Source organism: Pseudochaenichthys georgianus, unplaced genomic scaffold (assembly GCF_902827115.2).
Source record: "Pseudochaenichthys georgianus unplaced genomic scaffold, fPseGeo1.2 scaffold_1414_arrow_ctg1, whole genome shotgun sequence".
NCBI lineage: Eukaryota > Metazoa > Chordata > Actinopteri > Perciformes > Channichthyidae > Pseudochaenichthys > Pseudochaenichthys georgianus.
Window position 1 is genome coordinate 20,001 of NW_027262275.1, and position 12,669 is coordinate 32,669.

Consider the following 12,669-nt stretch of genomic DNA (forward strand, 5'->3'; position numbering starts at 1 on the left):
GGCACACGTGACGCGTCCCAACCTATCGTCTCCGGCACACGTGACGCGTCCCAACCTATCGTCTCCGGCACACGTGACGCGTCCCAACCTATCGTCTCCGGCACACGTGACGCGTCCCAACCTATCGTCTCCGGCACACGTGACGCGTCCCAACCTATCGTCTCCGGCACACGTGACGCGTCCCAACCTATCGTCTCCGGCACACGTGACGCGTCCCAACCTATCGTCTCCGGCACACGTGACGCGTCCCAACCTATCGTCTCCGGATACAGTCGCAGCTGTGTGTCTGTGTATTCAGCAGGACATCTGCAGGAGGCACTTGGAGTCATTTCATTTCAAACCTTTATTTACCCAGGCGTATCCCATTGAGATCATTGATCTCTTTTTCAAGGGAGACTCAAGTAGTTCCACATGAAACATAACAACAAACAGAACAACAAAAGGACATCATACAGCATCATCACAGGGATTACAATTTACAATACCTATCCACATGAACAGGTACCAACAGCTTCCGATTGAGTAGCATCCAACCGAGCTTTAAAAACATGTAGTGGCACCAGATTGTTCAGTTTCCATTTAATGTGCAGCCTGTTCCAAGACAGAGGAGCTGCTTCTAGAAGCTGCTTCCCTCAGACAGTCCTAGCAGCTGCTCATTTAATAAAACCACAGCATGCGATCTCAGGCAGTAGCCACTTGCAGTTCTCCGTGAGATCAGGGAGCAGATATAAGATGGAAGTTTCCCTAACATGGCTTTGTATAGAGTAAAGTTGTTATATATATAATGGCACTGTTCTAGCGGTAAACACTTAAGAAAGAACATGTCAAGCTATGTGCTGTATCAGAAACAATGCGTGGCGTGTTTTGGGAGTATGTGCTGTGTGTTTACATTAGCAAGCATGCTAACAGTCAGAGCTAACCATGGAGCTAACGCTGTAGGCTACTGGAGAGATGTGTAACGTAATGTCCTTGTGGTAAACCCTGCGAGAGAGAACGGTTTGAGCTCCATACTGTTTCAGAAATAAAGCTTGAAGTGGTTAGCATGGCATTTAATCACGCGGCGTTTAGCTGGGGAAAGCTGCGTGGCGCTACAAAGGGGCGTGGCTAGCAGCAGCTACAAAGGGGCGAGGCTAGCAGCAGCTACAACGGGGCGTGGCTAGCAGCAGCTACAAAGGGGCGTGACTAGCAGCAGCTACAAAGGGGAGTGGCTAGCAGCAGCTACAACGGGGCGTGGCTAGCAGCAGCTACAAAGGGGCGTGGCTAGCAGCAGCTACAAAGGGGCGTGACTAGCAGCAGCTACAAAGGGGCGTGGCTAGCAGCAGCTACAACGGGGCGTGGCTAGCAGCAGCTACAACGGGGCGTGGCTAGCAGCAGCTACAAAGGGGCGTGGCTAGCAGCAGCTACAAAGGGGAGTGGCTAGCAGCAGCTACAAAGGGGCGTGGCTAGCAGCAGCTACAAAGGGGCGAGGCTAGCAGCAGCTACAACAAGGCGAGGCTAGCACCAGCTACAACGGGGCGTGGCTAGCAGCAGCTACAAAGGGGCGTGGCTAGCAGCAGCTACAAAGGGGCGTGGCTAGCAGCAGCTACAAAGGGGCGAGGCTAGCAGCAGCTACAACGGGGCGTGGCTAGCAGCAGCTACAAAGGGGCGTGGCTAGCAGCAGCTACAACGGGGCGTGGCTAGCAGCAGCTACAACGGGGCGTGGCTAGCAGCTACAAAGGGGCGTGGCTAGCAGCAGAATCAGCCTGTTTGCAACAGGGCAGCAAAAGAGGGGTGTGAGCAGTATGACTAGGGTTGGGTATCGTTTGAATTTCCACGATTCCGATTCTACTTTTCGATTCCGGTTCTTAACGGTTCTCGATTCCGATTCTTTGAGGGGCAGGGTAAAAAAATGATACATGCTTCTTCCACCAAAAAAATTACATTTATTCGAGAAACTTTTACACAGGTTAGTTTCCAGTAATATTCACATGAATCAGTTTATGTTCACTGCTATGTAACTTTAACCTGAGAACCACTGAAGCTGCAACAGTGCAACTCTGAAAGAACAGTTCTTGTTGAGAAAAACCAGCACATCTGCCTCTCAGGCATACCGGGAAGAAATGTTTGAACATTTTAAAGCAAAATGCTTCAATCTGGTGCACTTTGAGCAGAATGACTAGAGGCTAGATCTAGGGGAACTCTAAACACCCAGATGACAAAGATCGGTTTACATTTGAATAATCAAATAAGTATGTGAGCATAACCAGTAACCCATAGCCAATAACAAATACATGTAACTTGTTTTATGTTTGTTGTTCATTCATATCTTATTTTACTATTTTATTTATGCATATTTTTGTATCTCTCCAGTTTAAAACGATATGTCTGGTTTACTGTCCTATAGTTTACACTGGAATGATTTCTAACCGGTTTATCCCAATCATTATAAAGGAGAGCCTTGGAAATATGTGTTTACATCGTGATCAAACCGTTTGAGACCCACTGAGAGGACTGAGACTAAAGTGAACTATCTAAACACTCAGAGTCCTTCACCTCACTGAGCTGAAGCTACCAGCCTCAGTCTGACTGGAGAGGACTCTCCTCCACATCATGGAGACACATCTTCTTCTTCCGTCAGAGCAGCTAGCAGCTAGCACCAGATGCTAATAGCAACAGCGCGTACCGTACCCTCTCTCCCTCGCTCACGCGCACGTTGGCTGTGAGCTGCGGTTGCCAGATAAGCCACCATCCCCCATTTTCATCACTTGCAGCGCCCATCGTACAGGGCGAATGAAACGTGTAACCGGATGAAAAGGGTGTTACATTTACTTAATTATGAATGTTGTTACATCGAGGCCGAACATCAGGATGAGCCCCAACGGTCAAAACATTTGTTTTCCCTCCCAGAGCTGCCAGCGCGGCGCCTCCACAGATCAGGCGCCCTCCTACGCTGTAGGGAGTGTAGGTACAACGCTACATTTCCCGCCCCGCCGCAGTCACACAGTAGGCTACGGAGAGCGGCGAGAAACATTTCCTCAGGCATCGAAAAGCGGAACCGAAATTCACATTTCTAAATGATGCCGTTGGAATCTAAATGTTGGAACCGGTTCCGGTACCCACCCTAAGTATGAGGCACGGCGACAACGGGTGATCCGTTTGGTGTTTTCAGCAAAACACTCCGGACATGTTGGTATAGGTATGGCCCTACAATATATGTTTCCAACACAGCAGGACAGGTCCACGTTGAGTCGAGGAAACTCTGAGTCAGAGGTGATGAGAGTCAGACGGTGTGTTAGACGGGCGTGACATCATGAACCTGCTGATGGACGCATTCCAACACTTGCTCTGCTCCAGCTGTGTTCACCTTGCAGCTGCAGCTCTGAGGCTTTGATCCTGATCAAGTGTTCAAGTCATGTTTAAAGTTTCACACACAGCTGACCCTGAAGCTCTTCTGTGGTCACATGACCCCGAAGCTCTTCTGTGGTCACATGACCCCGAAGCTCTTCTGTGGTCACATGACCCCGAAGCTCTTCTGTGGTCACATGACCCCGAAGCTCTTCTGTGGTCACATGACCCCGAAGCTCTTCTGTGGTCACAGGACCCCGAAGCTCTTCTGTGGTCACAGGACCCCGAAGCTCTTCTGTGGTCACATGACCCCGAAGCTCTTCTGTGGTCACAGGACCCCGAAGCTCTTCTGTGGTCACATGACCCCGAAGCTCTTCTGTGGTCACAGGACCCCGAAGCTCTTCTGTGGTCACATGACCCCGAAGCTCTTCTGTGGTCACATGACCCCGAAGCTCTTCTGTGGTCACATGACCCCGAAGCTCTTCTGTGGTCACATGACCCCGAAGCTCTTCTGTGGTCACATGACCCCGAAGCTCTTCTGTGGTCACAGGACCCCGAAGCTCTTCTGTGGTCACATGACCCCGAAGCTCTTCTGTGGTCACATGACCCCGAAGCTCTTCTGTGGTCACATGACCCTTTGTGTTTCGAATAAGTCTCAATGATGTAATACATGTGCTCGTCCTCCTCAGGCCGCCGAACCCCATCGAGTACCTGGCGGCGTTCCTCCTGAAGAACAAGTCCCAGTTTGAGGAGAGGACCTGAAGCCGACCCTCAGCTCCTTCGTGAAAGACCTTTGTTGTTGTTTTTTTATATATTAATAAACATGTTGATGTGAGCCGGCTCTGAGCTCCATTATTATAATCCTGCTGCGAGGCCTGAGCACCCGGCCAAGGACACACACACACACACACACACACACACACACGTACACACACACACGTACGCACAAGCACACGCACACGCACACAGAGAAACACACACACAGTAATGTTCATTTGAAATGCTATATTTATGAAAACAGTTTTAGTTTGAAAATGAATTTGTGATATTTTTGAAACAAAGAGTTTGAATGATGAACACCTGAGGCTAAATTACATTCTTTATTCACTTGCAAGAATCTTCTGGTTTGAAATGAAAGTTTAAAGAATTATTTTAATGAAACTAAATTATTAATTAAAACTGCAGTCCGTGCACGCAGTCCGTGCACCTGTCGGGGAGGGCAGCCGGGCGTCCCGGCGTCAAGCAGCGAGTCCTCCGAAATGAGCCGTTTGTCATTTCTATGATTTTCGCGTCCCAGACTCCGAGGTCCTCCTTTTTAGCCCACGAGCTCCATGTTCGAGCGAATGACTATTCCTTTGCAATGTAGCATCACATTGGATATGCGCCTAAGTTGACCTGGATTGGTATTTTTTTCGATCATTTCCCTATTACTAAACCGACTGGAAAACTGGGTGGGACTTTCGGAAACAGTTCTAAATTGGTTTGAATCCTACCTAAAGGACAGAAACAACTTTGTTTCTATAGGTAAATACACATCTGAGTTGACAAATATGACATGTGGGGTTCCTCAAGGCTCTATCTTGGGGCCTCTTCTCTTTAACGTCTACATGCTACCACTGGCTCAGATAATGAAGAACAACAAAATAAGTTACCATAGCTATGCAGATGACACACACATTTACATAACCATTTCACCAGGAGACTATTCTCCAGTTCAAACACTGAGTAAGTGCATTGAACAAATCAATGACTGGATGTGTCAGAACTTTCTCCAATTAAACAAAGATAAAACTGAGGTAATGGTTTTTGGAGCCAAGTCAGAACGTATAGAAGTTAGCGCTGAGCTTCAGTCTGCAATGTTCAAACCAACAGATAAAGCCAGAGATCTAGGTGTAGTCATGGACTCTGACCTGAGTTTCAACAGTCACATTAAAACAGTTACTAAATCAGCCTACTATCACCTGAAGAACATATCTAGGATTAAAAGACTAATGTCAGCAGGATCTGGAGACACGTGTCCATGCCTTTATCTTCAGTAGACTGGACTACTGCAATGGTGTCTTCACAGGTCTCACTAAAACATCTATTAGGAAGCTGCAGCTGATTCAGAACGCCGCTGCTCGAGTCCTCACTGACACTAAGAAAGTGGATCACATCACTCCTGTTCTGAAGTCTTTACACTGGCTTCCTGTGTGTCAAAGAATAGACTTCTAAATACTGCTGCTGGTTTATAAAGCACTGAATGGTTTAGGCCCAAAACACATTTCTGACCTCCTGCTAAACTATGAACCATCCAGATCTCTCAGGTCTTCAGGGACTGGTCAGCTTTCTGTCCCCAGAGACAGATCTCTCAGGTCTTCAGGGACTGGTCAGCTTTCTGTCCCCAGAGTCAGAACTGAACCTGGAGAAGCAGCGTTCAGTTATTATGCTCCAAATACCTGGAACAAACTCACAGAAACCTGCAGGTCCGCTGCAACTCTGACTACTTTTAAATCCAGCAAGAAGACTTTTCTTTTTGCCGCTGCTTGTAATTGAACTATTCATATCTTAAACTGCACTGTAACTTTTATCCATGTACTTTTTCTTTTAATGTTTATTTTATTAGCTTTTCTTTTTAATGACTGATTTTAAATGCCATTTTATTAATGTCTTTCGTTTTTTGAAAAGCACTTTGAATTGCTTTGTGTTGAAAAGTGCTGTATAAATAAACTTGCCTTGCCTTTGAGGAAAGAGCAAAATTGTGCTTAATATGCATGAAAAAACGTAGGCCACGCCCACATTCGTCATTTGTAGCGACACTTTACCTATAAGTTCATACTCACCCCCAGAGTATGTATGAATTTTTTTTTTATTTCGTCCATCCTTTCTTGAGTTATACATTTGTCGTGTTTTTGGCACTCCTATAGTCCAAAATGAAAATAACTTTGCGTGCCTATTCCCCAACACAGACTGAACTTATCCACCAGCATGTGTATTATTTGGATATATTGTGGATGAGTTATGAGCATTTCTTTCTAATAATAATAATAATAACTTGAATTTATATAGCGCCTTTCATAACCTCAAGGTCGCTTTACAAAGAAACATACAAGGACAAGACATAAAACATAAAAAAAACATAAACATAAAACAGGAGGCAGAAATGGAAGTGTAGGTGGGGGGGGGGGGGGAGCGAGTTATTGTTGGAAGCGATATGCCCCGCCTTTTTACGAACACGTTTAGAATAATGACGGCCATATTTATCGACTGAACATGGCCATGTCCTTCGGTAATGTGTCTGACCCTCCACCGATGGCTGCCATCCTCGACAACTACTGTACCTTGGATACGAGTCTAAACAACTCACAGACACACAGGCCAGGGCGCTGACACGGCGCCCTTTGAGCATCAGATCTGACGACGCTGATTGGCTGAAATTATGTTTCGGCGGCATAGTTTACAGATAGCAACAGTCAGCTTGTTGGCTGCTGCTGCTCTGGCTGAGGACTCCTTTCTACGGCCCGGGCGAGAGAGGGTAATGACACACGCTGCGGCCAGGCAGGACACATGTGACTTATCAGTAACTTTAGATATCGTAAAACAATTTTAAACGAGATTTTATTGTAGATTATACATTTTACTGATACCAATTATATAATATTTACCTTTTTCATGAAAAATATATATATATATATATTTTTTTTAAATATATATATTTTTTTGTAACATGTGGGAAGAGGGGGGGCGGCGCCCCTATGGGCCGGCCACCACTGTATGTAGAGTAGGTCCACCCGAATAAGTGTGCAATATTTCAGGTCATTCTGAGTTACGGTTTGACTTTGTAAATGTTTCCAAAAATGGAAATGTAGTAGTTTGGATTAATTTGTGACATGTAAATCGTCAAAAATGGTACATTCTCCATTAGCTTACGAGCTCCCCGTTTGAGCTAGCAACTATTTTCTTTGCAATTTAGCATCATATTGCATATGGGCTGAACTTGTCCTGTATTGGAATTTTTCCGATCATGTCCCTAGGAGGAGTTTGCAAAAATGTTCTTAAAATGCATGAAAAACCCACATTTGTGAAAATGGCCGACTTTCTGGGGGGCCGGGCTAATAGAAGGCAATTTCAAATATGTCCATATTCATAAGAGCAATGCATATACAGCGTTTCGTGAATATCGGTTAAACTGTATGCGAAAAAAATCAAAGTAGGAGGAGCTTAGGGGTTCAAGAGGACTTTATGTAGAGCAGGTCCACCCGGATAGGGGTGCAAAACTTCAGGTCCATCCGAGTTACGGTGCGACTATGTACATTTAAAAAAAATGTTTTACATATAGGTGGCGCTAGCGAGCATGTTGGACATTTTTAACCCATCCACTCCAGAATGTTGAATTTTTCACCGGTCCTGCCGTCCGTGCAACATTTCGCTGCATAAATGGCATCGTAAAGCCCTCAAAAACAGGATTGAACCGGACGGGGAATAATAATAAGAATCATACGAATAACAATAGGTCTTCGCACGCTTCGTGCTCAGGCCCTAAAACAGTTCATTTGAAACATCACAATCAGCTTTAGTGTTAGAAAAGGTACAGTTTGGTCAGAAACGTGGTTTTACTTTCAAATGATCTGCAGATCTCTATAATATTTATTCCTCTAAAACGTCAGGAGATATTTCCAAAGTCCGTCTCAGAGTCCCAGATATTCACTTTCATATAAAACAGAGACCATTAGAGACGCTAACTTCTGCAGAAACACTGACGAGGGGGGCGGGACTTCCTGCCAGATGGGGGCGGGACTTCCTGCCAGATGGGGGCGGGACTTCCTGCCAGATGGGGGCGGGACTTCCTGCCAGAGGTGGGCGGGACTTCCTGTCAGATGTAGAACTGATTGGATGCCAGGTTGTCCATGAAGGGCTGCACCAGGAAGTCAGTGGAGAAGTAGAAGACCAGTCCGAAGGTGATGGAGATGGGAAGAGCCGGGAGCGCCTTCTTAAAGATGGCCAGCAGCAGCAGCGTGAGACACAGGCCCTGAGACACAAACATGCAGATATTGTTATTGTTATTATCAGCCTGTACTCTGGATCCAGATCAACAGACCCTGGATCTCTCAGAGTTACCTTGACTAACCCAAGACCAACGCGCTCTCGCTAAGCGGTCCTACGACGCTGGTTATCAACTCGTTAACTCGAGCCAGGGTTTCTCCGTCCGGCTGAGAGCGCGTTCACATGAAAGGGGCGGGGCTAGCAACATTCGACCAATCACAGACATGGAGAAGCTACTGACAGCGCAGCGTCACACTTCCTGAATGAAAAGTGAACTCTAATATTAGACACATGAAGAAGTTAAACTTTAAACATGACTTGAACCCTTGATCAGGATCAAAGCCTCAGAGCTGCAGCTGCAAGGTGAACACAGCTGGAGCAGAGCAAGTGTTGGAATGCGTCCATCAGCAGGTTCATGATGTCACGCCCGTCTAACACACCGTCTGACTCTCATCACCTCTGACTCAGAGTCTCCTCAACTCAACGTGTTGCTGACATAATGCTTCCTCCAGTCTGTGGTGCTGAGAGTGCTGCGCGGCCAGACACGCTCAGGGACTCGGATCAGAGACATGTGATACATCATGAAGTGATGTGCCGCGGACTGGACTTAGTGTACTCTGATCCGGGTACTGATGCTGACTGGACTTAGTGTACTCTGATCCGGGTTCTGATGCTGACTGGACTTAGTGTACTCTGATCCGGGTACTGATGCTGACTGGACTTAGTGTACTCTGATCCGGGTACTGATGCTGACTGGACTTAGTGTACTCTGATCCGGGTACTGATGCTGACTGGACTTAGTGTACTCTGATCCGGGTACTGATGCGGACTGGACTTAGTGTACTCTGATCCGGGTACTGATGCTGACTGGACTCAGTGTACTCTGATCCGGGTACTGATGCTGACTGGACTTAGTGTACTCTGATCCGGGTTCTGATGCTGACTGGACTTAGTGTACTCTGATCCGGGTACTGATGCTGACTGGACTTAGTGTACTCTGATCCGGGTACTGATGCGGACTGGACTTAGTGTACTCTGATCCGGGTACTGATGCTGACTGGACTCAGTGTACTCTGATCCGGGTACTGATGCTGACTGGACTCAGTGTACTCTGATCCGGGTACTGATGCTGACTGGACTTAGTGTACTCCTGATCCGGGTACTGATGCTGACTGGACTTAGTGTACTCTGATCCGGGTACTGATGCTGACTGGACTTAGTGTACTCTGATCCGGGTTCTGATGCTGACTGGACTTAGTGTACTCTGATCCGGGTACTGATGCTGACTGGACTCAGTGTACTCTGATCCGGGTACTGATGCTGACTGGACTTAGTGTACTCTGATCCGGGTACTGATGCTGACTGGACTCAGTGTACTCTGATCCGGGTACTGATGCTGACTGGACTTAGTGTACTCTGATCCGGGTACTGATGCTGACTGGACTTAGTGTACTCTGATCCGGGTACTGATGCTGACTGGGACTTAGTGTACTCTGATCCGGGTACTGATGCTGACTGGACTTAGTGTACTCTGATCCGGGTAACTGATGCTGACTGGACTTAGTGTACTCTGATCCGGGTACTGATGCTGACTGGACTTAGTGTACTCTGATCCGGGTACTGATGCTGACTGGACTTAGTGTACTCTGATCCGGGTACTGATGCTGACTGGACTCAGTGTACTCTGATCCGGGTACTGATGCTGACTGGACTCAGTGTACTCTGATCCGGGTACTGATGCTGACTGGACTCAGGGTACTCTGATCCGGGTACTGATGCTGACTGGACCTTAGTGTACTCTGATCCGGGTACTGATGCTGACTGACTCAGTGTACTCTGATCCGGGGTACTGATGCTGACTGGACTGAGTGTACTCTGATCCGGGTACTGATGCTGACTGGACTTAGTGTACTCTGATCCGGGTTCTGATGCTGACTGGACTTAGTGTACTCTGATCCGGGTACTGATGCTGACTGGACTTAGTGTACTCTGATCCGGGTACTGATGCTGACTGGACTTAGTGTACTCTGATCCGGGTCTGATGCGACTGGACTTCAGTGTACTCTGATCCGGGTTACTGATGCTGGACTGGACTTAGTGTACTCTGATCCGGGTACTGATGCTGACTGGACTTAGTTGTACTCTGATCCGGGTTACTGATGCTGACTGGACTCTAGTGTACTCTGATCCGGGTTCTGATGCTGACTGGACTTAGTGTACTCTGATCCGGGTTCTGATGCTGACTGGACTTAGTGTACTGCTGATCGGGTACTGATGCTGACTGGACTTAGTGTACTCTGATCCGGGTACTGATGCTGACTGGACTCAGTGTACTCTGATCCGGGTACTGATGCTGACTGGACTCAGTGTACTCTGATCCGGGTTATGATGCTGACTGGACTTAGTGTACTCTGATCCGGGTACTGATGCTGACTGGACTTCAGTGTACTCTGATCCGGGTACTGATGCTGACTGGACTTAGTGTACTCTGATCCGGGTACTGATGCTGACTGGACTTAGTGTACTCTGATCCGGGTACTGATGCTGACTGGACTTAGTGTACTCTGATCCGGGTACTGAGTGCTGACCGGACTTAGTGTACTCTGATCCTGGTACTGTGCTGACTGGACTTAGGTACTCTGATCCGGGTACTGATCTTGACTGGACTTAGTGTACTCTGATCCGGTTACTGATGCTGACTGGACTTAGTGTACTCTGATCCGGGTTACTGATGCTGACTGGACTTAGTGTACTCTGATCCGGGTACTGATGCTGACTGGACTTAGTGTACTCTGATCCGGGTACTGAAATGCTGACTGGACTTAGTGTACTCTGATCCGGGTACTGATGCTGACTGGACTTAGTGTACTCTGATCCGGGGTACTGATGCTGACTGGACTTAGTGTACTCTGATCCGGGTTACTGATGCTGACTGGACTTAGTGTACTCTGATCCGGGTTACTGATGCTGACTGGACTTAGTGTACTCTGATCCGGGTTACTGATGCTGACTGGACTTAGTGTACTCTGATCCGGGTACTGATGCTGACTGGACTTAGTGTACTCTGAATCCGGGTACTGATGCTGACTGGACTTAGTGTACTCTGATCCGGGTACTGATGCTGACTGGACTTAGTGTACTCTGATCCGGGTACTGATGCTGACTGGACTTAGTGTACTCTGATCCGGGTACTGATGCTGACTGGACATAGTGTACTCTGATCCGGGTACTGATGCTGACTGGACTTAGTGTACTCTGATCCGGGTACTGATGCTGACTGGACAGTGTACTCTGATCCGGGTACTGATGCTGACTGGACTTAGTGTACTCTGATCCGGGTACTGATGCTGACTGGACTTAGTGTACTCTGATCCGGGTACTGATGCTGACTGGACTTAGTGTACTCTGATCCGGGTACTGATGCTGACTGGACTTAGTGTACTCTGATCCGGGTACTGATGCTGACTGGACTTAGTGTACTCTGATCCGGGTACTGATGCTGACTGGACTTAGTGTACTCTGATCCGGGTACTGATGCTGACTGGACTTAGTGTACTCTGATCCGGGTACTGATGCTGACTGGACAGTGTACTCTGATCCGGGTACTGATGCTGACTGGACTTAGTGTACTCTGATCCGGGTACTGATGCTGACTGGACTTAGTGTACTCTGATCCGGGTACTGATGCTGACTGGACTTAGTGTACTCTGATCCGGGTACTGATGCTGACTGGACTTAGTGTACTCTGATCCGGGTACTGATGCTGACTGGACTTAGTGTACTCTGATCCGGGTCTGATGCTGACTGGACTTAGTGTACTCTGATCCGGGTCTGATGCTGACTGGACTTAGTGTACTCTGATCCGGGTACTGATGCTGACTGGACTTAGTGTACTCTGATCCGGGTACTGATGCTGACTGGACTTAGTGTACTCTGATCCGGGTACTGATGCTGACTGGACAGTGTACTCTGATCCGGGTACTGATGCTGACTGGACTTAGTGTACTCTGATCCGGGTACTGATGCTGACTGGACAGTGTACTCTGATCCGGGTACTGATGCTGACTGGACTTAGTGTACTCTGATCCGGGTTACTGATGCTGACTGGACTTAGTGTACTCTGATCCGGGTACTGATGCTGACTGGACTTAGTGTACTCTGATCCGGGTACTGATGCTGACTGGACTTAGTGTACTCTGATCCGGGTTCTGATGCTGACTGGACTTAGTGTACTCTGATCCGGGTACTGATGCTGACTGGACTCAGTGTACTCTGATCCGGGTACTGATGCTGACTGGACTTAGTGTACTCTGATCCGGGTAC

The 12,669-nt window shown here is 47.6% G+C and overlaps 1 protein-coding gene across 1 annotated transcript in view; it reads left to right on the forward strand.

Moving 5' to 3' along the window:
* Positions 1-4,159, forward strand: part of dpy30 (dpy-30 histone methyltransferase complex regulatory subunit) — a 7,296-nt gene extending 3,137 nt beyond the window's left edge. Inside the window, exon 5 of the mRNA XM_034077228.1 lies at positions 4,014-4,159. Coding sequence (XP_033933119.1) covers positions 4,014-4,086 — 73 coding nt within the window. The 3' untranslated portion in view covers positions 4,087-4,159. The remainder of the gene's footprint in view (positions 1-4,013) is intronic.
* The last annotated feature ends 8,510 nt before the right edge of the window (positions 4,160-12,669 follow it).